Source organism: Eptesicus fuscus, chromosome 5 (genome assembly GCF_027574615.1).
Source record: "Eptesicus fuscus isolate TK198812 chromosome 5, DD_ASM_mEF_20220401, whole genome shotgun sequence".
In the NCBI taxonomy this organism is placed as follows: domain Eukaryota; kingdom Metazoa; phylum Chordata; class Mammalia; order Chiroptera; family Vespertilionidae; genus Eptesicus; species Eptesicus fuscus.
Window position 1 is genome coordinate 65,713,380 of NC_072477.1, and position 26,369 is coordinate 65,739,748.

At 41.6% G+C, this 26,369-nt stretch overlaps 2 protein-coding genes across 3 annotated transcripts in view; one reads left to right on the plus strand and one right to left on the minus strand.

Annotated features, from left to right (window-relative positions):
* Positions 1 to 4,216: 4,216 nt before the first annotated feature.
* Positions 4,217 to 19,956, plus strand: NDUFAF1 (NADH:ubiquinone oxidoreductase complex assembly factor 1). Of its 2 annotated transcripts, none has more exons than XR_008555995.1 (5): positions 4,217 to 4,495; positions 8,077 to 8,728; positions 14,733 to 14,918; positions 15,443 to 15,599; positions 19,091 to 19,146. XR_008555995.1 is itself a non-coding variant. In XM_008143023.3 (5 exons), the coding sequence occupies exons 2-5, from the start codon at positions 8,153 to 8,155 to the stop codon at positions 19,886 to 19,888; spliced, it is 987 nt and encodes a 328-aa protein (XP_008141245.1). In that variant the 5' UTR covers positions 4,226 to 4,495; positions 8,077 to 8,152; the 3' UTR covers positions 19,889 to 19,956. The 2 variants fall into 2 exon arrangements, 1 of the variants encoding a protein (XP_008141245.1); XM_008143023.3 differs by lacking the exon at positions 15,443 to 15,599 and adding an exon at positions 19,739 to 19,956 and having other exon boundaries at positions 4,226 to 4,495; positions 19,091 to 19,165.
* A 2,648-nt stretch (positions 19,957 to 22,604) lies between these two features.
* The window catches only part of NUSAP1 (nucleolar and spindle associated protein 1), a 33,384-nt gene continuing 29,619 nt past the window's right edge, over positions 22,605 to 26,369 (minus strand). Inside the window, exons 10-11 of the mRNA XM_054715563.1 lie at positions 24,457 to 24,565; positions 22,605 to 23,458 (exon numbers count right to left, since the gene is read on the minus strand). Coding sequence (XP_054571538.1) covers positions 23,365 to 23,458; positions 24,457 to 24,565 — 203 coding nt within the window. The 3' untranslated portion in view covers positions 22,605 to 23,364. The remainder of the gene's footprint in view (positions 23,459 to 24,456; positions 24,566 to 26,369) is intronic.

The following is a 26,369-nucleotide window of genomic DNA, read 5'->3' on the forward strand; positions in this document are numbered from 1 at the left end:
TTTTAAAATGCCTGATATACCCCACAAGCTGGTACATTCCCTTCCACCAGCATACTATCCCTCTTCGCTGATAATGAAATATTTAACTATGGGACTACCAAATCTTTATTGCCAGCTGTGTGGTAGGTAACCCAACTTCTAAACATTTTATTGTCTGCTTTCTTGGACCACTTCTAGCACCAACTGTTGCAAGTTGGATTCTCCAAGAAGTAGACTCTGAGATAGAGTTTAGTTTGCAGGATGCCTATCGAGGAGTGTCCCTGAGAATCACAGCTGTGGAAGGGAATGAAAGTGGGATAAATTGAACTGAAATGTGTACCTATCAAATGACTGGGAATCAAACCGGCAACCTTTTGGTGCATGGGATGGAGGACACCCAATTATCTGAGCCACATAGGCCAAGGCTTGCTGTGTGTGTGTGTGTGTGTGTGTGTGTGTGTGTGTGTGTTTAGATATTTATTAAAGTGACATCATAAAAAGCTTGGCCTCAGAGCTGCAGATAGAAATATCCCCAAAAGAAGGATAGACAATTCATTTTGTTTAATGGAAAGTCCCTTTGAACACTGCCGACTCTTTCTAATTAGGTGACCCTCCTCACCTGCTAGTCTGTCTGGACTGCAAGGTGAGCTTCCTCATCAGGAGGGACTGTCCTGGATAGATGGCCTGAATTCTCACATCAGGCCCCTTTTTTTTGTTGTAGATGAATAAATGTTCATTCTGGTTTGTCATTTGTCCTTGGGTGAAGTTGCTTGGCAAGAAGTAATCCTCTGAGTAAACAGATAAAATCAAGTTCCTGGATCAGCAGAGAGCTAACCCTGGATCTATAGCGGTATTCCCACGAGGTCATATTCTTTTCTAAAATAATGTATTTCCTTTGCCTGGATCACGCCCTGATTGTCTTTAAACTCTGAAGAGACTCTATCAAGATATGAAATTACTGAATAATTTGCCTCCTGCTTTAACTATTGCAATATTTTTTCACTGGCCTGTGTTACTGCAGCCCTTCTTAAAGGTTTTCATGAAATTTGTCCTTTGGCCTCTTGAGGCAGTAACCACTCTGTGTGTAAATTTGTGCAGGTTGCTGTAGAAGATGTATTCTAACATATATGACAAAAATCACTATCTTCAAGGTTTTTACACTCCTGTTGAAGAGAAGAGGCTTGTACATAAAACAATGAATGAGCAGTGTAGTCAAGCTTATCTAGTTTTCATTTGAACGTAATTAAGTGTCAGTGTATATAACATAAAAAAAATTATAGGATGCCAGGAGAGCAATCATTATGACATGGACACATTGGGGAAAGTTTTTAAAGGAAAACATTGGATTTAAGTTGTGTTCTGAATAGGTGCAGTCAATGTATCAATGAGGACCTATTGGTTGCAAGTAATAGAAACCAAATTCAGATTAATTTAGGCAAAAGGAATTCATTGGTGCTTGAAAGTCAAGGAAAGACTCAATAACCAAGCCATGGCAAGATGCTGCAACTGGACCTCGGGAACAATTAGAACTGGGAAAATAAATGCTGACTGAGCCTTCTTTTATCCTCCTATTCCCATCTCTCCCAGCACCTTCATTTTATCTTGTTGCAAACAAATTTTCTTCACAATATTAGCAGGTAGCCCTGGAACTCCACAAGAGCCACCAGTTTTCGTTCAGAAAATTCCTGGGAATAAACTGATTGGCCCAGTACAGACCAGGTGCTCACCACTGGACCAATCAGCAAGTCAGGGGAGTCATGTAAACACCTGAGACCAAACTTATGGGATGCAGAAGAGGGAAAAATGCTGAGCAGAGCCCTAACCGGTTTGGCTCGGTGGATAGAGTGTCGGCCTGCTGACTGAAGGGTCCCAGGTTCTATTCTGGTCAAGGGCATATACCTTGGTTGTGGGCACATCCCCAGTAGGGGGTGTACAGGAGGCAGCTGATTGATGTTTCTAACTCTCTATCCCCCTCCCTTCCTCTCTGTAAAAAATCAATAAAATATATTTTTTAACCCCTGCAGCTCGGGCCAGGGCCTGGGCAGCCTCGGGAACCCTCCCTCTTCTCTGGCTGTCATACCTGCCAAGACCCAGACCTTGCCCACATCCTCTGTTCAGGCCACGCCTTTGAGCCGTACTGTGGCCTCTCCCTCCCCTCTTTATGTGTCCGTGTCTCCCACCTTAGTCCTCAGTGGGAGGCGTGGCTAGGATCCTGTGGTGTTTGTGTTATCCACTATTTATTTTTTTACCAGTTGGTTTAAAAAATAAAGTCTTTTGGTTTGTACTGAAAAAAAAAAAAATATATATATATATTTTTAAAAGAATGCTAAGCAGAGAAAATATTAATTCCATTATGAGGACGAATGAGTATGGTTTAGGCAGATTCTAGCTTGGATGAGAAACTGAGGATGAGTCTTATAGATGGAGTAGGATATTATGGAGAATTTAGAATATATGCAGTGGCACATCTGGAGGCCAAAGGAATATGGTGTCTAGCTCTGGGTGCCACATTTAAAAATGGAAATAGACAAACTGTTGTGTCCAGAGTAGGGCAGTCAGTAGACGGAATGTAATTTGTATAAGAGCAGTAACTAATCCAGGTTTCTCACTGGGTTTGGAAAGAAGGAGCCAAAGATCAAAGATAGCAAAGAGAGTTCAATAGCATTTAGGGTTGGTGAGAGGTGTGTTTTTTTTTTTTGTTGTTGTTGTTTTTTACGTAGTCAATTTTATTTTTCTTAAACCACAAAATAGAGTCTTTGGTTGTACAAACATCACTAGCTACAGTTTTGCAAGAGGTCCCGGCTAGGGAGGGAGCAGTTAGTTGGTGGCCAGAACTCCTGAGGGGTTTCTAAAATGCTAACACCCAGGTTAAAAGACTTGGGGCAAGGGTGGTGTTGGTGCTGGCAGGCCCCCCACCCCAAGTCCAGGGACCCGACCCTCTAGGAGGGCACTGGGCCCAGGTCTCGGCACCCCAAGAGGAGGTCTTAAGGAGAGAAGCCAAGGATGGCCAAAGATTTCCAGTTTAGAAGGATGTGGGCATTTACAGAAATAGTGAAGATAGGAGGAGTTAATATGGATAATTCAATTTTATTTTATTTTTAAAATATTTTTATTGATTTCAGAGAGGAAGGGAGAGGGAGAGATAGAAACATCAATAATGAGAGAGAGAATCCTTGATTGGCTGCTTCCTGCATACCCCCTACTGGGGATGGAGCCCACAACCCAGACATGTGCCCTGACTGGGAGTTGAACTGTGACCTCCTGGTTCATAGGTCGATGCACAACGACTGAGCCATGCCAGCTGGGCTAATTCAATTTTAGACATACCAAATTTGAGATGCTAGTGGTGTATCCCATTGCTGGAACTGCTATGGAGAGGTTGAAAATGTTTACCGGGGTGTAGGGAAAGAGATGCTCACATTGTCTTTAGATAATTCATATCTGAAACTAGAAAAGAGGAGGGTGCAGTCTGGGCTTTGGAGACAACCCCATTTAAAGTTGTGGGAAGATAAGAGTCAGTTAAGGAGCAGCTAGGGAAGGATGGAGGAGGTAAGAGAAGTAGGCAAGTGTAGAGACTAGAGAAGTCAAGGCAGAATTTCAAGAAGGAAGAGTTGGTGGCGAGGAAACGAGTAATGGAGGAAACTTGGAAAAGGCAATTATATTTCGTGAGGTCTTTTCTGAAGCCTGGAGGGGAATGGTGTTGACTTCTAAGGGGTTACACTTCTTTCCAATTCAAGCTGAGCCCTTAATTCCTGCTAGCACTATACTAGGTGCTGAAGACAGTTCTGGACCCAAGAAGTTCACAGTGTGTTGGAGGAACTGAGAAGTAAAAGAACAAGATACAATGTTCAAAGTGCTTACATAGAAGTACGCACAAGATCTAGAAGCCTTGTGGAGTGGGCGACCCCTCGGGGCGGGATAGGGAAATGGCGGGTACAACGGTTTGCTGTCCAGGTGCTTGCTGGTTCTCCAAAGATTCCGCGAGGGCAATTCCAGTAGAACCAGTTCTCTGAGGTCACAACTCTCCGGCGCCTGGGGCGGGGGGAGACCCTGGGGCGCGAGGGGACCCTGGCGCCTCCGGGCGAAGGAACGTTAGCAATACAAAGGTGCTATTTGAAAGATGCGGGATGGAGTTTGCAGCCTGAAGATGGGATGCAGGAAAAGAATAGTTTGTCTAAATTCTCTCATTTTTCTCACATAGGACAGAAAAGATCAGGAGTGGTGGAAACCGGGCTTTTTGGAAAGCGAGTAGAGACCAAAAGCCTCAGGTCGACTGGCTTAGGGATCTTCGTTACTAGTCCTAGGCCTCCGCATCGGACCGGAACTCTAGTGTCAAAACGCCTGGTTTGGCGCCGGGTTGTAAAAGCCGCTGGACCTACACCGGAAAGTGGAGTGCCCGGTCGAGAAAAGCTGGGACCCGGGCAGAGGCCACTCTGGAACCCCGGTGGGGAGGGCAAGTGGGCCTCTGCTGGGCGTTCGTGTGTCCGGAGCGTGCGAGGGCGACACAGCCTAGCAGGTGAGGGGTGAGGGGACCACACCCCGACTCGGATTGGGAGCTTAATGCCAGGGCTCTAGAGTTAGTTTTGCTACTTAGTAGCTGTAATGACCTCGGGTAGTTTAATATTGGAACCTCCGTGTTCTCATCTCTGGAATAGTAATAGTATCTCTCCCAGAGTTGTTGTGAGGAGTCAATGGAAATACATTTAGAACAGTTTCTGGCACGTGGTAAACCCTAGATAAACAATCTTTATAAAGACTGCTCCATTTACCTGCGTCAAAAGCCACGGACTTTCAGTCTGGGGTCATCCGTTAACGGGTTTGACTTTATTGGTAAAAATATGAAACAAACATTTATAATTAAAGTTGTATTAGAGACGTAACAACACTACTGAGGGTTTGGAAAATAGGGTGAATATTACTCATAATCCCATCATCCTATACTAGACTTTAAGACTTTTATTCCCTCCTCTCCCCCATCTAAATATAATTAAAAAAACACACATATTTCTTTATTGATTTCAGAGAGGAAGGGAGAGGGAGAGAGATAGAAACATCAATAATGAGAGAGAGAATCATCGATCGGCTGCCTCCTGCACGCCCCCTACTGAGTATCGAGCCCACAACCTGGGCATGTGCCCTTGGCGGGAATCGAACCTGGGACCCTTCAGTCTGCAGACCGATGCTCTATCCACTGAGTCAAACCGGCTAGGGTCCAAATATAATTTTAAAAAATATTTTGAAGACAACCTACAGTGGGGTTGTCTCCAAAGCCCAGTACTTTTTATTTTGCGAGTACGTTTGTTAAAGCTGGGGACAATGAGACAGGAAGGGCTTAGGATAGAAGGAACAACAAGAGAGAGACTAGAGGGGCCCACTTTTGCTCTCTAGAAACCTATGGTCAAGAAGAGCCTGGGCAGGGCTGCTGTCAGCTCACTGCAGAGTCAGCGAAAAGGGGGCCTTGGGGACAGGTTCAGGGGGTTAGCCCGCCACGAGAGGCTGCAGCCCATTGCTCCCCTGGTTGCAAGTCTCGTGCGGGGGAGGGAGGGTATCCCTTAGAGTTAGGAGATGCATGCCTGAGGGGAAGGGGAAAGACACTGGTGTCCTCCTGGGAAGGAGAGTGCCTCTGTACATCTTTATACTTGTAATGTTCGCATATATGGTCTTGCATATTTTATTTCCTTTTAAGGGTAGCTGGAACAGGTATAAGAGGGGACCAATTGGTCTTCCTGGTTCCGGCAGCACTTCCTGCCAGCACTTAAGAAATGTTGTTGCTAAGAGCAAAGTTGTTATTTTACTAGAGCGATAGAAGTTATATTGGTAATGTTGTACATATAGAGAGGCAGCGTACTAGTTCTAGATTCCATACTGATTAACATTGTGGACTTAGGCAGGCCACTTCACCTGTTGGTGTCTTGTTTCCTAGAGAAAGGAAATATCTACCTGCCTTGTCTTACAGAAGTCATGTACATTAAATGTGATACGTTAAGGTGACTTGAAAATATTAAGAATGGTATTTAAATGTGATAGTATTAGTGTTACTGTTTATTTCTATCTTTGAGGACCTCAGATAGTGATAGTGATAGTCAAAGCCCTGTTACTCAAAGTGTGAGCCTTGGACTAGGAGCTTGTTAGATATGAAGAATCTTGGATATCCTGTTAGACTTACTGGATCAGAGACCCTTCTTATAGCCATCATTCCATCTGATCTTCAGAAAAATCCCTTAAGGTAGGTAAGGGAACTGTTACCCCCAAGGAAATGGAGACCTCAGAAGATCAATTGGTTTACCTGAGGGTAAACAGCGTTAGTAGGTTTAGCCATAAGCAAATGCCAATATTTACAATACTTACAACCTAATAAGAGGGCAGGACTAGGAGTCAAGTCAAAGTTTTCTTTTTTTTTTTAAATATCTTACCTGGAATTTTCCTTTTTTAAAGATGTTTTTATTGATTTCAAAGAGAGGAAGGGAGAGGGAGAGAGGAAATAGAAACATCAATGATGAGAGAGAATCATCGATTGGCTGCCTCCTGCACACCTCTTACTAGGGATCAAGCCCATAACCCAGGCATGTGCCCTGACCTAGAATCGAACCTCTGACCTCTTAGTTCATGGGTTGACGCTCAACCACTGAACCACACCACTGGGCAAGTCCAAGTTTCTGACTTCATATTCAATGCACACATCTAAATCCCTCTTTTTTTTTCTTCTTTTTAAATCTTCAAACGAGGATATATTTTTTGTTACTGGTTTTTAAAAAATATCGTTTTTATTGACTTCAGAGAGGAAGGGAGAGGGAGAGAAACATCAATGATGAGAGAGAATCATGCATCAGCTGCCTCCTGCACGCCCCCCACCAGGGATTGAGCCCGAAACCCGGGCATGTGCCTTGTCCAGAATTGAACCCGGGACGCTTCAGTCCCCAGGCCAATGCTATATCCACTGAGCCAAACCGACGAGGGCATCACTGATTTTTGAGAGAGAGAGAGAGAGAGAGAGAGAGGAGAGAGAGAGAGAGAGAAAACATGGATTGGTTACCTCCCCTAGGTGCCCCACCCAGGAATTGAACCTGCAACCTTTTGGTATACAGGATGATGCTCCAACCAACTGAGCCTCGTGCCCAGGGCTGTAAGTCCCTCTTTTTATGAAGTGCTAACTGAAAGGGTTAAAGAGACTAACATGTCGGTTAGCTTAGGTCCTGGAGTGAATGAGTTGAATACTTTATTCTAGAAACCAATTATTTCTTTCCTAGCCAGTTTGGTTCAGTGGATAGAGTGTCGGCCAGCAAACTGAAAGGTCCCACGTTCGATTCTGGTCAAGGGCACATGCCAAGGTTGTGGGCTCGATCCCCAATGGGGGACTTGCAGGAGGCAGCATATCCATGATTCTCTCTCATCATGGATGTTTCTCTCTCTCTCTCTCTCTCTCTCTCTCTCTCTCTCTCTCTCTCTCTCCCTTCTTCTCTGAAATCAATAAAAAATATATTTTTAAAAAATCCAGTCCTGGTGGAATTGCCAAAAAAACAAAACCAAACCAGAAAAACAAAACAAGTACAAAATCAGCATAAAATTTGTTTTAAAATGAACACAATCGCCAAAACCGGTTTGGCTCAGTGGATAGAGCATCGGTCTGCGGACTGAAAGGTCCCAGGCTCGATTCCGGTCAAGGGCATGTACCTTGGTTGTGGGCACATCCCCATTAGGAGGTGTGTAGGAGGCAGCTGATCGATGTTTCTCTTTCATCGATGTTTCTAACTCTCTGTCCCTCTCCCTTCCTCTCTGTAAAAAATCAATAAAATATATTTAAAAAATAAATAAAATGAACACAATCTTTTGAAACACATACTTGAATTATTTTGGGGTTGATTAATCATAAACTCCATGAAGGGCTCTGTGTTTATTTTTATTTTGGTATTTTTTTCACGAGGCAGCTGGATGCATTATGTATAGTGCAAACAGTATTCTCGTCATATGTCCTGGATAAATGTTTATAGAGTTAGAAAATAAATTCATGAATTTCACAATACATGATCTATGTTGAATTTGAAATTGTGATATATTTTTTGCTACACTTGTAACTCTTCAATGTCTCTTCTATTATAGGTGGAATTGTGCTATTAACTGAAGCTTCTTCCTCTGGTAGCCCAGGGAGAAATTTACATTTCGACTTTTTCTTACCATGGCTCTGGTTCACAAATTGCTGAATGGCACTTATATTCTCAGTAAATGCCTAAAGCCAAGTGTTGCCTCATGTCCATTTTTGAGTACCCGCTTTGCAGACTATTGTTCCAGTAGTCTTCCGAAACCAGTGGCTACTCCTGGCAAAGCTTCCACTCAGAGGAACTCTGCAGGGGGTTTGCAAGGAGATCACCAGAGAGAAGTTTCTTTGGATATAACTTCTCCTGAGGAGAAGCCCGAAGTTAGTTTTGATAAAGCCATTAAAGATGAAATCAAGGAACATTTTTGGCGTTTGAAGGATGAGATTGTGAAGCATTGGATAGGGCCTGAGGGCCGCCCTCTGCAGGAGGTCATTCTGGAACAAGCCAGAGTTGTCTGGCAGTTCCGTGGAAAAGAAGATTTGGATAAGTGGATAGTGACTTCGGATAAGACAATTGGAGGCAGAAGTGAAGTGTTCCTGAAAATGGGCAAGAATAACCAGAGTGCACTGCTGTATGGAACTCTGAGCTCTGCGGCACCTCAGGATGGGGAGAATAGTCAGAGCGGATACTGTGCAATGATATCCAGGATTCCAAGGGTAGGTTAGGCCCAGCAGCTTGAGTTTTCTGGTGAACTGGGGTGAACATGGTAGCATGAACTGTAGCTGAGAGTTTCTGTAAATGAAAACACCTGGCATCTCATCTTGTATGGGGGTGTATAACTACTGGGCACAAGTACAAAGCTGAAGCACAAGGGGGAAGCGGCTCCTGAGGAGGGATTTCTTGTTTCTGGGCATCACTTCGGTCCAGAGTGGTGCATTCTTATGTTTAACACGTGAAGTGCCAAGCCTGTTTTGTCTTCCTTCCGTTTCAGTCACCGGTTGACGTGGCGCTTAATGTGTTAAGGAGCCCTGAGAGATTAGACCAGGCATCCTCAAACTACGGCCCTGCGGGCCACATGCGGGTGTTTTTGCCGTTTTGTTTTTTTACTTCAAAATAAGATATGTGCAGTGTGCATAGGAATTTGTTCATAGTTTTTTTTTACTATAGTCCGGCCCTCCAACGGTCTGAGGGACAGTGAACTGGCCCCCTGTTTAAAAAGTTTGAGGACCCCTGGATTAGACAATTGAACAATGATCTGGGGAGGTTTGCATCTCCTCTAACATAGACCACAGACCCTGAAATGGCCAGGGGTTCCTTAGTGTGGATTTACTTTAGTACATTGTCACAACTAAGAAACCAACATTTGTGCATTACTTTTAACTAATTCCAGACTCTATTTGAATTACACTAGCTTTTCCACTAATATTCTATTTCTGTTCCAGGATCCCATCCAGGATTTTACATTACATCTAGTAGTCATGTCTCCTTAGTCTCCTTTGGTCTGTGACAGTTTCTTAGTCTTTTCTCATTTTTCATGAGGATTTGCAAAATACTGGTTAGGTATCCTCCTATATAATAAAGAGCTAATATGCTAATTAGACTGAACAGCAGAATGACTGTCCAGACAACCTTCTGGATGACCTGGATGAAGCCGGGGCTGTGAGGGCCAGCCAAGGCAGCTGGGGCTGTGAGGGCTGAGCCCCTTGCATGAATTTTGTGCATCAGGCCTCTAGTTTTATATAATGACCCTCAATTTGGGATTTTCTGATTAGACTGGGGATCTGGGTTTTTTTCTCCTGGTTAGACTGGGGATCTGGGTTTTTAGGAAGAATGCCACAAAGTTAAAGTACCCTTCTCATTACATCGTATGAAAGATACATGCAGCGCCCTGGTCAGAGAGCTCAGTTGGTTAGAGCATTGTCCCAATATTCCAGAGTTTTGGGTTTGGTCCCTGGTCACATAACAGGAGTCAACCAATGACTGCATAGATAAGTGGAGCAACAAAAATCAATGTTTTGCTTTCTCTCAAGTCGATAAATAAAAAAAGATATAATTTCTTTAAAAAGAAAAGAAAGGTATGTGCTAGCAACATGACATCACTGATGTGTTAACTTTGATCACTTGGTCAAGGTAGTGTTTACCAGGTTACTCCATTCAGTTACTTTTTTTCTTCTTTCTTTTTTTAAGAATAGTTTATTGATTTTTAGAGAGAGAGGAAGGAGAAAAACATCAATGTGAGAGTGCAACATCGATCTGCTGCCTCCTCCACCCAACCCAGGCATATGACCTGACCAGGAATCGAACTGTGACCTGGTTCATAGGTCGATGCTCTACCACTGAGTTATGCCTGTCGAGCTTTTTTCTTCTTTCTATACCATGTTCTTTGGAAGCAAGTCACTAAGTGTAGCCTACTTTCAAGATGGGAAAGTTGTAGGATTAAATTATATCTCCTGAAAGGTGTACTATACACATAAATTACTTAGGATTCTTAAGAAAGAAAGATTTGTTTCTTCTACCACATTTATTTATTTGTTAGTATGGACTCACACTTTGGGTTATAATCCAACAATATGTTATTTATTTTGTTGCTGAAACTGTTCTACCTTTGGTCACTGGGAGTTCTTTCAGGTTGGCTCCTGTCCCTTGATCTCTCCCCATCCTTTTGAAAAAATATTTTTATTGATTTTCAGAGAGGAAGGGAGAGGGAGAGAAAGATCCATGTGAGAATAAAACATCGATTGGCTGCCTCCTGTGTGCCCTCTATTGGCGATAGAACCCGAAACCTGGGCATGTGCCCTGACTGGGAATCGAACCGTCAACTCTGGTGCACAGGATGACGCCCAGCCAACTGAGCCACACCAGCCAGGGCCCCATCCTTTTGTGTGTGTTTGTGTGTGTATTTTTAGCACATTTTGGCTCTACAAGATGTTCTAGCTCATCTTGTATTTCCCTTGCTCCAACCCTAGAATAAGCCATTTCTCAAAAGAGCTCTGGTTTCTTTTTTTATGGAGGATGTTATTAGAAACCAGGATCTGGGCAATGAGTATGCTGGTTGTTACTGGGATGACACTATATCTAGGACATTAAGTGGACATAGCTAGGAAGTATATGTATACATACCAACTTGTGTAAATACATGTCTATAATTTTATAATTTCTATATTCATATTAATTTTTTTAAATCCTCACCCAAGGATATTTTTTCCATTGATTTTTAGAGAGTGGAAGGGAGAGGGAGAGATGGAGAGAAACACCGATATGAGAGAGAGAGACATTGATTGGTTGCCTCCATTATGCCCTGGACCAGGGCTATGAGCCTGCAACTGAGGTACATGCCCTTGACTGGAATCGAACCCTGGACACTTCAGTCTGCAGGCTGATGCTCTATCCACTGAGTCAAATCAGCTAGGGCCATATTAATCTAAATACGAGTTCATACTAATGCTCACTTTAATTCAGTACCATGTGGTTCAGTCTGGCCTTCCCCCTCTTGCTTCTGTAACTTCATTCTGTAACAGTGAGAAACCCATCCCCCACCATTTACTTACTAGTTTAACCCCAATATACATGTAAAGCAGTTCCAGGATTTTTTAAAATTATATTTTTGTTGATTTCAGAGAGGAAGGGGGAGGGAGAGAGAGAAACATTAATGATGAGAGTCACTGATTGGCTGCCTCCTATACATCCCCTACTGGGGATGGAGCCCGAAACCGGGCATGTGCCCTGACTAGGAATCAAACCTACGACCTCTTGGTTCATTGTTCAATGCTCAACCATTGAGCTACACCAGCGGGGCAGTTTTAGGATTTTTAACCCAGAACTCTGTGAGACAACTCGACCAAGTAGAATACAGTGTTTATGTATAGTTTCTTTTGTCTTTAGCCTTATAGTATCTAGTCAGAACACTATTTTCCAAAGTTACTTAGGTTAGTTCTTTTATCTCTCCGCTGGCCTATGGCTTTTTGCAAATTTGCTGACCAGGTATTGTTTCAGGCCTGCTCTGGACAGATTCCCATGTCTGACCTTGGCCACAGCCTCTGCATGTTGCTTGGATATTGTGCTTTAGGGAGAAAGACAAATGTTAATAGTAGTATTAGGCTCCATCTCTCCAGATAATGATGAAAAAGAAAGGTAGGTATTCTTCCAGAGGCAACAAATTATGCACACCAACTTGTGCACACCAAGATTTTTTTTCAGGCCCTGAAAATCCTCAAAATGGAATTAATAGTCCACAGCAGCAAATAATTTTATGGCTAAATATGTATTGTGGAGTAATAGAAAATGTTCGTAACATTTAAAAAATATGTTTTATTGATTTTTTACAGAGAGGAAGGGAGAAGTATAGAGAGCCAGAAACATCGATGATAGAGAAACATCGACCAGCTGCCTCCTGCACACCCCCTACCGGGGATGTGCCCGCAACCGATGTACATGCCCTTGACCGGAATCGAACCCGGGACCCTTCAGTCCGCAGGCCGACGCTCTATCCACTGAGCCAAACCGGTTTCGGCAATGTTCGTAACATTTAAAAAATATGTTTTTATTGATTTTTTTAGTGAGAGAGAAAGGAAGTGGGATAGAGAGAAAGAAACATCCTAGAGAGAAGAACATCATTGATTGGCTGCCTTCTGCATGGCCCCCACCGGGGATCAAGCCCACAACCTGGGCATGTGCCCTGATCCGGAATTGAACTGACAACCTCTTGGATCCTGGGTAGACACTCAACTTCTGGACATGATAACATTTATTAAGTGTACCTGACATTCCTTGTGCAGATTAGTTCATATACATTTTATTTCTCACAATATTGTAACATAAGATCATTCCAGTTTTGTTTTAAATATATGTTTTTATTGATTTTTTTACAGAGAGGAAGGGAGAGGGAGAGAGAATTAGAAACATCAGTGAGAGAGAAACATCTATCAGCTGCCTCTTGCACACCCCTCTCTGGGGATGTGCCCACAACCAAGGTACATGCCCTTGACTGGAATCGAACCTGGGACCCTTCAGTCCGCAGGCCGACGCTCTATCCACTGAGCCAAACTGGTAGGGCTCATTCCAGTTTTGTTTGTGTGGGGTTTTTTAAATGGATTTTTGCATTGATTTTTAGAGAAAGTGGAAGAGAGGAAAGACAGAAACATCAATGTGAGTGAAACATTGATTGGTTGCCTCCTGTACGAGCCCTGACCAAGGCCCAGGCCAGGGAGTAGCCTACAACCCAGTATGTGCCCTTGACCAGAATTGAACTCTGGAGCCTTTGGTCCGTAGGCCAATGCTCATTCCACTAAGCCAAAATGGCTAGGGCTGATCATTCCAGTTTTACAGATGAGGAAACTGAGGCTTGGGGAGATCTAGTAACTTGTCTAGAGTTATATAGCTACTAAATAATAGCTCATACCTGCACACTGGTATTCTTAAAATCAGATTGCCTCTGAGATTGTTGTAAATAAGCACCTTTGGAAATGAATACTAAGTTCCACTTTGAAAGAGAGAGACAATATAGATCAGCGGTCGCCAACCGGTGGTCCACGGTGGTGACTGCTGATATAGATTGTTAAGAACACAGATTTTGGCCCAGCCAGTGTGGCTCAGTGGTTGAGCATCAACCCATGAACCAAGAGGTCACTGGTTCAATTCCCTGTTAGGGCACATGTCCAAGTTGTAGGCTCCATCCCCAGTAGGGGGCATGCATGAGATAGCTGATCAATGATTCCCGCCCATCATTGATGTTTCTCTCATTCCTCTGAAATCAATAAAAATATTTTTTAAAAAAGATTTTATTGATTTTTTACAGGAGGAAGGGAGAGGGATAGAGAGCTAGAAACATGATCAGCTGCCTCCTGCACACCCCACACTGGGGATTGCCCGCAACCAAGGTACATGCCCTTGATGGAATCGAACCCGGGACCCTTCTCTCTGAAATCAATAAAAATATTTTTTAAAAAGATTTTGGAGTTATGTATTAACAGTACTGGATTTATCATTTATTAGAGTGTTCAGTTTATTCATATGTAAAGTGGAGTATAAAGATAGTACCTATCTCATAGGGGTGTTAGGATTAAATTATGCAAACAAAGTGTTTAAGTTTTTCTCTTTTTAAAAAAAATTTCTAAAAATTTATTTCAGAGAGGAAGGGAGAGGGAGAGAGAGGGAGAGAAACATCAATGATGAGAATCATTCATTGGCTGCCTCCTGCATGCCCCCACTGGGGATCAAGCCCGAAACCTGGGCATGTGCCCTTGACCGGAATCGAACCCTGGGACCCTTCAGTCCTCAGGCTAAACCAGCCAGGGCAAAGTGCTTAAGTTTTTCAATAGATGGTAGCTATTGTTATAAAATATCAATTTTAAAACTTGAGCTCTTTTATAGTTTTCTAGTTTATTGGAAGGCAATTGTCATTAAATGGCCCACTTTTGTCATTAAATTGCTCCATAGGACCAGGGAAAGAAAGTAATTCTTTTCCATTCAGTGATACAAGTAAGTGCCTGCCCCATGTAAACACTGTCCTGGGCCATTCATGTCTTGAACATTACCTTAGAAACATACTGTGTCAGTATTTTGTACTAAAGCAGGAATCACTAGATTTATCTACTCCCTTGTGAGGGAATTGAATCTGAAAAAAAAAATTAGTGGATCCCTTTGTTGTTATAAAAAGTGCTAACTCACATTTTGCTAATAATGGAAAATGAGGTGAAATTAACTTTCCTTTCTGTTCTTTAGGGTGCTTTTGATAGAAAGAAGTCTTATGATTGGTCTCAGTTCAATACCCTGTATCTCCGAGTCCGTGGAGATGGTCGGCCTTGGATGGTGAATATCAGGGAGGACACAGATTTCATTCAGAGGCACAATCAGATGTACAGTTACTTCATGTTCACCCGTGGTGGGCCCTACTGGCAGGAGGTCAAGGTAACAGCCCAGGTCTTTACTGTACATCTTTTGAGATCATGGTTACATTGTAGTTTTTCTTATTAGTCCCTTTTGGAAGGTGTGGGAAGGGAAAGAAGGGAGAGGACCAAGGAGCAAGATTTACACAATTGACTTTTTCTTTGATTAATATATATGTTAGCCTACTAACCAGGAAATATTTTTTTTTAAATATATTTTATTGATTTTTTACAGAGAGAAAGGGAGAGGGATAGAGAGTTAGAAACATCAATGAGAGAGAAACATCGATCAGCTGCCTCCTGCACACCCCCTACTGGGGATGTGCCCGCAACCAAGGTACATGCCCTTGACCGGAATCGAACCTGGGACCCTTCAGTCCGCAGGCCGACGCTCTATCCACTGAGCCAAACCGGTTTCGGCGTAACCAGGAAATATTTTTGATAAGGATATGGTCTGGTACATGCTAGGTCATGGGTACATCTCTGGTTTATGCCTAAGTAGATGTTTCTTTTAAAAATATTTTAATACGTTTTTATTGATTTCAGAGAGAGGAAGAGAGAGGGAGAGAGAGAAACATCAATGATGAGAGAGAATTGACCATCTGCCCTCTATTGGGGATCGATGGGCCCTAACTGGGAATGGAACAGTGACCTCCTCGTTCATGGGTCAACACTCAGCCACTGAGCTACACAGGCGGGGCAGGTATATATATATATTTTAAATATATTTTATTGATTTTTTTACAGAGAAGAAGGGAGAGGGATAGAGATTCAGAAACATCGATGAGAGAGAAACATCGATAAGCTGCCTCCTGCACGCCCCCTACTGGGGATGTGCCCGCAACCAAGGTACATGCCCTTGATCGGAATCGAACCTGGGACCCTTCAGTCTGCAGGTCGATACTCTATCCACTGAGCCAAACCGGTTAGGGCCAGATATTTCTTTTTAAGTTTCTGCTGTATCACCTCTTCAGGGCAGCTCTATTAATATAGTGTCCCTAGCTTAGTAGAAAGGCTTCCTTAAGAGAAATAAATACTTCATCCTTTACAGTCATCAACATTTTTATTTCTTGGTAGTATAAGGCAGTCTTATTTTGTAAATGAGAAGCTTTGAGAAGGTAAACAATGTTAACCAGGAGGAAAATAAGTGGAAATTCAGGAAGGACTAAATCAAGTTTCTATTCCTGTCTTCTACATCATGAAGGTTTTTAATCCATAAACTCAAAAGAAAGTATCCATTTTGTTCATACTTAAACCTAATGCTTATCCTGGACTCCTTTTTCCCTCACCCACATCCCGTCTGTTCGTAAATCCTGTCATAGCGACTTCCAAAGTCACCCGGAGCCGCCATTTCTGCCATCTCTCCCACTGTCCGGGCTTTGGGATTACTTTGGTTTCCCTTTGTCCTCTTGCCCCCCTGAGGTCCACTCTCCACACAGCCGCCGGAGTAATGAGCTTTCTAAAGCATAGCTCAGATGACATCTTTCACATGCTTAAAACCCGCCAGTGGTTTTTTGCTTACAATGAGAATGAAGTCCAGACTCCTTAACATGGCCCCCTGGGCCTCTGACATCAGACCCCTGTTTTCATTTTCCATCTCCCCTCCTACTGCCACTCCACACTGGTCCCTTTTCTGTGTGTCAGACTCAACAAGCTCTTTTTTCAAAAAATATATTTTATTGATTTTTTACAGAGAGGAAGGGAGAGGGAGAGTTAGAAACATCGATGAGAGAGAAACATCAACCAGCTGCCTCCTGTACACTCCCTACTGGGGATGTGCCCACAACCAAGGTACATGCCCTTGACCGGAATCGAACCTGGGACCCTTGAGTCCGCAGGCCAATGCTCTATCCACTGAGCCAAACCAGTTAGGGCAACAAGCTCATATCTGTCTGGGACCCTTTGTACTTTGTGGTGTATCTCCTGGTATGCTCTTCCCCTCATATCTTCCCCAGCTTCTTTCCTATCATTCACCTCTCAGCTTGAAAATTGCCTCACAGAGGCCTTCCTGTCCCTCTAGCTAGAGTTGCACCCTCTAACCCAGTCACTTTTTTTTTTTTTAACACCTGATGATATTTTTTTCCATTGGTTTTTACCCTTGATCTTAGCCAAAAGGCCGAGAAGCGATTCCATTGGTTTTTAAAGAGAGTGGAAGGGAGGGAGGCTATGGGGGAGAGGGAGGGACAGAGAGAAACATCGACGTGAGATACATTGATTATTGATTGGTTGTCTCCCACACATGCCCTGACGGGCTGGGGATCGAACCTGCAACTGAGGTAGGTGCCCTTGACTGGGAATTGAATCCGAGAGCCTTCCATCTGAGGGCCAATGCTCTAACCACTAAGCAATCAGCCAGGGCTAATTCAGTAATTTTTTAAATATATATTTATTGATTTTAGAGAGGAAGGGAGAGGGAGAGATAGAAACATCAATGATGAGAATCATTGATTGGCTAACTCCTGCATGCCCCACACTGGAGATCGAGCCCACAACTCCGGCATGTGCCCTGACCGGAATTAAACTGTGACCTCCTGGTTCATAAGTCCATGCTTAATCACTGAGCCACACCAGCCAGGCACTTTGTAGTTTATGCAAATATAAGCAAATAGGAATATAATTTTCTCCTCTTTTTTTTAAACTGAAAAAATAAAAATTGCATAATTTGTGCATCTTCTATTTATATTTTTAATATTTAGATCCTGAAGACCTTCCATATCACTACATGGAATATTTTTAATTCTTTTTGTGTGTGTTTTTTGTATTTTGTTATGTGGATATCCTATAGTTGACTGAATGAGTCCTGTATTGATAGTCACTTGGGTTGTTACCAATTGCTATAATGAATATTTTGTCACAGTTCTTGAGGTGTTTTAAAAATTAATTTAAAAAAACCTGTAGATTTGTCTATATCTTACTTTTTGACTAGTAATATATTGTGAAGGTCTTCTTTTTGTTTTTGCTATTAGAAAAAACTATATGTATTTATCAGAATTTGTCTGAAATATAAATTCCTAAATGTGAAATTGGTAGGTCAGTTATGACATTTAAAATCTTTTAGTGCTGTTGGTTTTCTATTGCTACATAAAAAAACTTCCATAAACTTCAAAAACATTTATTAGCTCATAGTTCTGTAGGTCATAAGTTGAGACAGTAGATCTGGGTTCAATCAATGCTCAGGGCCCTATAAGGTTGTATTCAAGGTGTTAGCTGGGCTGTATTCCTTTCTTTCTTTCTTTTTTCTTTCTTTTTTCTTTCTTTCTTTTTTTTATTAAATATATTTTATTGATTTTTTACAGAGAGGAAGGGAGAGGGATAGTGAGTTAGAAACATCAATGAGAGAGAAACATCGATCAGCTGCCTCTTGCACACCTCCTACAGGGGATGTGCCCGCCACCAAGGTACATGCCTTTGACTGGAATCGAACCTGGGACCCTTCAGTCCACAGGCCAATGCTCTATCCACTGAGCCGAACAGGTTAGGGCTGTATTCCTTTCTAGAGGCTCTGGGCAAGAATCTTCCAAGCTCCTTCTGGTTGTTAGCTAATTTAGTTCCTGTGATTGCAGGGCTATTGTCCTTCCTTTACTGGCTGTCAGTGAGGGGCCACTCTCAGCTCCTAGAAGCTGCCGCAGTCCATGCCAGGTAGCTGCCTCCATCTTCAAAGCCAGCAGTGTAGCATTCCCCCACCCCACTGAATCCCTTCATGCTTCTAATCTTTTACCAGTCAGTCCCTTTTACGGGTTCAAGTGATTTAGTCAGGCCGACAGAGAAGAAGCTATAAAAGTCAACTGATTTAGGACCTTATTTCTGCAGAGTTCCTTCATTGCAACATTGAGATTAGTGTTCGAATACCTCAAAGAAGGTGTGTGTACACTAGAAGTTGGAAGTCTTGGGGGCCATCTTAGAATCCTGCCTACCACAATCACCATATGCCCTCTAATAAGTTTTAATAATTTCCACTCCTACTAACAGTTTACAAGTGTGCTTCTTTCTCTTCACCCCCATATTTCTATTAGGTTATTTAATCATTTTCTGTTATATATCTGTGATCCAGATGACTAGCCACTTGTCATAACTGCATCTATGAAATAATTTTATAATTGAATTCAAACTATTACTCTTTTATCATTATAATTACATACAAATGCTTCAGTTACTTACATTTCAGTTATGAAGTAAAAGGTTTTCTTTTTTCAGATTCCCTTCTCCAAATTTTTCTTCTCTAATCAAGGAAGAATCCGGGATGCCCAGTTTCAGCTTCTGCTTGACAAGGTAACATTTTCCTTTCAGAACTATATTTTCTTTAGTGAATCAGAACTCCGGTGAGGATGAATTCAGTCCATTTTGGAAGGCTGGCAAATGAAGGATGGAAATTCCTACTTAAGGCCCCCCTGTAATATCCAGACAGATGTTTACACAGACCTATCCTTTGAGCCAAAGCCCTATCCTGATGAATTTCATCATGGTCTTCTCTTGAGCATGCCTACATTTTATTTTAGCTTTAAAATAAGAGAACAGTATTGAGTTCAGGAGAGCTTTAAGAACCTCCATTAGATACCCATGTTGTCCCCACTAGTCTCAGTGGCACTACACTGAAGGAAGAGGAAAGGAAGTAGAGTGTGGAAAGTAGCCCTGTATTTCCTCTTATAATTTACTACAGCATATGATGCCATTGTAGGCCAGTCCAGTTCCTGTGATTGCAGGGCTGCTGTCCTTACTATGGCATACTTGCTAAGGGCTTATAGTGTAGTATAAAGACTCAGCTATAGTAATCACCTCATGGAATTTTAAAACTCCAGGAACATCACTATGCGATTTTGATCAATTTCTCTATTTTAAATTTAGATCTCCTCTATTGGATTCACCCTGGCTGATAAAGTGGATGGTCCATTCTTCCTGGAAATAGATTTTATTGGAGTGTTTGCTGATCCAGCCCACACAGAAGAATTTGCCTATGAAAATTCTCCAGTGCTTAACCCAAGACTTTTTAGATAGAGATCATGTAGTAGTAGTGTAGTATCCATGCTGATACAGAGACAAAATAAAGTATTTCTTTAATGGCATCCAATCAGTGGCTGGTATATATTCCCTAAGAGAAAGCTAAATGCTGCTCCTAAGAGGGACCATATAGAGGGAAACCAAGTTTAAACTGTACCTTAACTCAGAGAATGCAGTTACTATACTGATGCAGAGATACTATATAAATAACTTTTTGGTTAGAACCATTTCTGATAGAGACGATTCCTGCATGGTTTCCAAAGCAAGGAGTCTCTGAGATGATGGTTGATGGCCTCTACCACTCTGTTCCTTACAGGTTTCTTCTGTTTTCTAATCCATCTTTGAGGAAGACTGCTGAAGAATCCTATATAATAAAAGCCTAGGTGGTGTTGCTCAACGCCCTCACTCAATGTCACAAGATGGCTGCCACAAAGATGGCCGCCACAAGATGGCTGGCAGGGGAGGGCGGTTGGGGGCGACCAGGCCTGCAGGGGAGTTGGGTATGATCGGGCCAGCAGGGGAGCACAGTTGGGGGCAATCAGGGGAGCAGTTAGGTGTCAATTGGGCCAGCAGGGGAGCGGTTAGGGAGCAATCAGGTTGCAGGCAAAAGCAGTTAGGGGCAATCAGGCAGGCAAGCAGTTAGGAGCCAGCAGTCCCGTCCCAGATTGTGAGAGGGAAGTCCTAAATCAGCAGTCGGACATCCCCCAAGGGGTCCCAGATTGGAGAGGGTGCAAGCCGGGCTGAGGGACACTGCTCCCCTCCCAATGCATGAATTTCGTGCACTGGGCCTCTAGTATTAAGATAAAGGTGCTATTGAAGTCCCTGAGAAAAGACATACCTAGACATACTTAGTCTGTTCGGGCTGCTATAACAAATTACTGTAGACCAGGTGGCTAAAACAACATACATTTACTTCTCACAGTTCTGAGGGCTGAGAAGTCCAAGATCAAAGTACTTGCATATCTGGTATCAGGTGAGTGTCCACTTCTTGGCTTATAGACAGCTACCTTCTTGGCTGTATCCTCACATGGTGTCTTTCCGTTCTTTACAAAGACTAATCCCAACACAAGGCCTCAATCCTCAAGACCTAATTGCCTCCAAAAGGTCCCACCTCCAAGTACCATCATGTTGGAAATTGGGGTTTCAACATGAATTTTGGGATGACACAAACGTAGTCCATAACATGTATGCAGAGAGCAGCTAGCTGGTCCTCTAAAGCTGCATGATTTTTACCAGTTCTTACTTTATAGTGACTTTTAATGTAACCACTAGAGAAACTAAATCAGGTAATAGACTGATGTCCCCAAAACTTCCCCATTTAAAGTATTACAGAAATTGAATATACAAAAAAAAAAAAAGAACCTTATTAACAGTGTTTAAATTGATAAATTCTTGTCATCTTAGAGAAAGGAAGCTATAATACTATAGACAGAGTACCCTAAGAAAGCCAGGTTTAAAATAAAAGAATATATAAAGTCTAATAGCTTTTCCATCATCTTGGCCTACAATCTACTTTGTGTATTTTCATGTAATTATCTTTTGTTTTTAATAGCTTTAATTGAGGTATAGTTTACGTAACAAAGTTGTTGTTTTTTTATTTATTTTTTTAATAAATTCTTTTTTTAAAAAATATTTTATTGATTTTTTACACAGAGGAAGGGAGAGAGATAGAGAGCTAGAAACATCAATGAGAGAGAAACATCGATCAGCTGCCTCCTGCACACCTCCCACTGGGGATGTGCCTGCAACCAAGGTACATGCCATTGACCAGAATCGAACCTGGGACCCTTCAGTCCGCAGGCTGACGCTCTATCCCCTGAGCCAAACCAGTTAGGGTAAAAAATTTTTTCTTATTGATTTTGAGAGAGAGGAAAAAAATCATCAATCTATTGTTCTACTTATTTATGCATTTATAGGTTAACTCTTGTATGTGACCTGACCAGAGATAGACCCTACAACCTTGGCGTATGAGGAAGACGCTGTAACCAACTGAGCTACCTGGCCATTTGCCTGTTTTAAATGTACAAATCAATGATTATTTATAGAATTGTGCAGTCTTTACAACAAACTAACTTTAGAAAATTTCCATCAGCTGAAAAAGAAAACTCAGTGCACCTTTGCAGTCACTCTCCAGCCCCTGGTCACTACTAATCTAATCCATTTTCTCAATAGGTTTATCTTCTTTGGATATTTCACTTAAATATATATAAAAAGTACTTCATTACTTTATAGTGCATAAGAATATTTTAAAACCCATTCATCCATTGATGGACAGCTGCACTTTTTGGTTACTTTGAATAATATTGCTATAAATTTGTGTGGATATGTGTTTTCATTTCTCTTGGCGAAATACCTGGGTGTAGAATTGCTGGGTTATATGGTAGACATACATTTAAATTTTTAAAGAAATTACTAAACTGTTTTCCAAGGTGGTTGTATAATTTTACTTTCTCAGCAGAAGTGTATTTGACAGTTACTACAAGGTTTCTTGATTGATCTGATATCTGCCTCTTGATAGCAAAATCTAAGTTTATTAAGTTCCCAGGATATGTCCTGTTCGGTGGTTCGTATATGTGAAAATACAAAAGAAGGACATGGGCATTTCTTCTTGGGGTGGGCGTGGGTGGTCAGGAGAGGATGCTTGAGGAGTACATCTTATTTGGTCAACTAAATCTTGGAAGCCAATTATGTTTACAAAGAATGAATCTACCCCTGAGAGAAAAAACTTTATTTATGAAAATCTGAAGCAGTGCAAAACTCAGAAATTCCACTTAGGTGCAACAAACATGGATATGATGCTAAGAAACTCTAGTCTTTCCATAAGTTGAATAAAATTTAAGTTTAACAGCACAGTAATCCTTAAAGCAGCAATCCTGAAATTTCAACATGGCCTTGTATATTGTTAAATAAGCAAGGCTAGAATGAGCTATAGTTTTTGTTTTTAAGATATTGAATGAGATGACAATTACATGAAGTGAGTTGAACAAAAGGTGCGTAAGCTTGAAAAAAAAAACCCACTTCACATGGGTAAAATTTTGATGTCATAACCAACCCATATGGCCCCTTGTTTTATTAAGATGACTAGATTCTCTGGAGGATGAAAGGGGGACTTTTCCCAGCTCACCCTATCCATATGTTATTACTAGTCAATTTCTACTAAAGCTTGTGTTATAATAAGCTACCTCTAGGTAAATGCTCTTGCTTAGAAGAGGATTGCAATTCTGTTAATATTAGAGCCAGGAGGGGGAAATGACATTAAAAATCTAGGTCAAGAATAGGATAGGGGAAAAGAAAAAGAATCTATAGGATGGAAAAAAGTATAGGATAGATCTCATTAAAATATTGAGTTGTACAAGGACTTAGGAACAAAGTTAAGAGCAGAAAAAGATCTTTTGACTAAAGTAGGAAGGACAGTATGAAAATATTTACAAAAAATGTTCAGAATAAAGTAATATGTACAGAAGGTTAAACTATTAATCTGCAGCCATAATAAGGCCCCTTCGAGTTCCCAAAACCTTGGCTTTCTTCTCCTTTCGTTCTTGCTCGTGTTTCTTCCGCTGCTCCTCCCTAAGAGGGACAGGTACACATTAGGCTCTAGTGAAGCTCCACAGCAGACCACTTGGAATGGAAGCACTTGTAGACGAATGTCCAAACTTAAAAAGGTATCTAGCATACTTGTGCAGAACATAGTTATAGGCACGCTGCAGTCTTACCTGGTGCTCTGTGATGAAAATCATTGCTGTGCTCAAGGGCTATAAATTCTAAAGTCAAGCACAGAACTGCACCTGAAGGTACCCTGGTACCTGAACCCAACCCCTGTAGTTTTAATTGATAAATGACTACTTCAGGAAGTAGTCAAGCTCAAAATTACATAGTCTAGTAAAAACGCTGGAATCAGGAACCACTGGTTTAAACCACTATGTTTTTATGAAAGGGATTGGGGAGGGGGGAGGGATGTCCCAGGATCATGTTAATGATCTTAACAGCAAATATAGTTATTCAATATTTTGGTGGCAGGTGGATGTAGGCAAGTCAAATGACAGGCAACTCTGTATGAGGAGGGTTTCATGCAGGGGGTCGACTCAACCAGGACCAGTTGCAACCCAGGTCAAGCTCTCGCTTTAACTTGGTTTTCATACAGATGAAAGCCTCTAAGGACCATCCTGGGTTCTCCCCCTGTGTAGGGCCTTGAAGCCTAGTAAGCCTGGATTCCCTGAAAGTAAAAAATTTACATTTATCTGCATAACTAGGTGTCCTGGGCACTGGTATCTGGAGGGATATCAGGTGCACAGTTTGGGCAGACAGATCATATGAAAGCAGTGCTCTGAATCGGTCCTCTTGTGAATGACCTGTAGAGCTTTGGAAATAATGCAGATGCTTGGGCCCCACCTTGAACCTACTGAATTAGAATCCACAATTAGAACTTTTAGAAAGTTCTATATGTGATTCCATTTCTAGCCTCTTAGACACCACTTACTGAGACTCTCTGTCCCTCAGAGGTTCTGCTTTTATATACAGTCTTTCAAAATTAAAAGACTTATAGAACTGGATAATTATGTGCTCACCTGGTCTGAAGACGAGGTTGTTTGTAAGTTTTCTTGTGGAAGCTAACTCTGCTTACATGCTCATTCAGAGATTTATTTTCTTTAGATTGTCCCCATGGTTTCAGTTTTCCTAGTTTAAGACAGAGACAAAGATAGATCAATGAAGCTTTTGTATTTATAGTCTTAAGTTTATTCATCTGTGGCTATTTGCTTGCTATCAACATTTATACTTTGTTTTAATAGACATTTGCCAGTGTAAATCTTTTATTAATTTCAATTTCATATTCCATAGATATAAATTGCATTTTTTATCTAAATAACATGTTCTATTTTTAAATAATATTTTTATTTATTTCAGAGAGGAAGGGAGAAAGAGAAACATAAATGATGAGAATCATTGATCAGCTGCTTCCTGCATGCCCCCTACTGGGGATCGAGCTCACAACCTGGGCATCTGCCCTGACCTGGACTCAAACTGTGATCTCCTGGTTCATAGGTAGACGCTCAATTACTGTGCCACACTGGCTGGGCATGTGTTCTATTTTTTAATCCTTGGAAAGCCAAAGAGAAAACCTTAGTGTTTCTCTCTCATCAGTGATATTTTTCTCTCTCTCTTCCTTGCTCTCTGAAATCAATAAAAATATATTAATAAGAAAAAGAAAACCTTAACACTAAAAACAAAAAACAACTCCCATTACATAGCACATTAAAAGGAACCATTACAACCAAGCAGTTTATTTCAAGTTGCATAGGTATTATGTTTAGTGGCCTGGTGCACGATCATGCACATTGAAAGGAAATTAAAAGAAATATTTTAATATCGCTATTTGACCTTTCTCTTTAATGGAAGTATCAACCAAATTCACGATCGACAATGCCAGATTGAAATACATGCGTGCGATTGGCGCCAGCGAGAGCTTTATATGTATCTCGCATGAGCAAATCAACTTAGCCTTTTATAGATATAGAATAAACTTGCTTAATTAGACCTGCTTTCTGATTTAGCTAAACTTTTTCCAGCCCAGTGAAGCACCCCAACTTCTCTTTCAGGTAATTGTCAGCAACACAGCAGTAAATATCAACACAAAGCAGATTATTTTAGATCACGCAGGGAGAACAAAGGGTAAAATATTTAACTGCAGCAGTGTTTGACTATATTCTGCGCAGTGAGAAAACCTGAAGTGATTTTTAAGGTCCACCATTTCTTCTTTTCAGTGGGGTCAAGCTTCTAAGCTTTCTAAATCTAGAAATTTTACGGCTAATGAAAAGAAAATAGGATTCTACTGAGTCTCCTACCTACTCCAGGACTTCTGTGAGGATCAAATGAGATGAGGCACGGGAAAACACTTCACAGACATTTGGTTGAAATGTGAAATGTTTGCACTTGGCTATAAAGCAAGTTGGGTTCCTGGACTGGAGAAAATGCAAGGAGGCTAGTTGTCGCTAGGGAGAGGAAGCCAGGCAATTGCTACATGATGTCATTACTGGGATGGTCGGACACTAGCATATTAGCCTTACATATCTATATATATCTATATCTATATCTATATATACATATATATAGATATTAAAGTGGTATTTAAAAAAAGTGGTACTGCCCTAACTGGTCTGGCACAGTGGATAGAGCGTCGGCCTTTGGACTGAAGGGTCACAGGTTGATTCTGGCCAAGGGCACATGCCTGGGGTTGTGGGCTTGATCCCTAGTAGGGGGTGTGCAGGAGGCAGCCGATCAATGATTTTCTCATCATTGATGTTTCTATCTCTCTCTCCCTCTCCCTTCCTCTCTAAAATCAATAAAAATATATTTAAAAAGATAAAATAAAATAAAAAAATAAATTAAAAAAGTGGTACTTCACCTGTGCAGTTTGTTATTACCATTACCTCGTAAATTGTATTTGGAATAGAACAAGTGGGAATATTATGTTGGTTTTAGA

Excerpts from the sequence above, each read along its gene's own strand:
- NDUFAF1 (XM_008143023.3), top strand. The coding sequence starts at position 8,153 with ATGGCTCTGGTTCACAAATTGCTGAATGGCACTTATATTCTCAGTAAA. Across the intron at positions 8,729-14,732 it reads TGATATCCAGGATTCCAAGG|GGTGCTTTTGATAGAAAGAA; the intron begins GTAGGTTAGGCC and ends TCTGTTCTTTAG. Across the intron at positions 14,919-19,090 it reads CCTACTGGCAGGAGGTCAAG|ATTCCCTTCTCCAAATTTTT; the intron begins GTAACAGCCCAG and ends TTCTTTTTTCAG.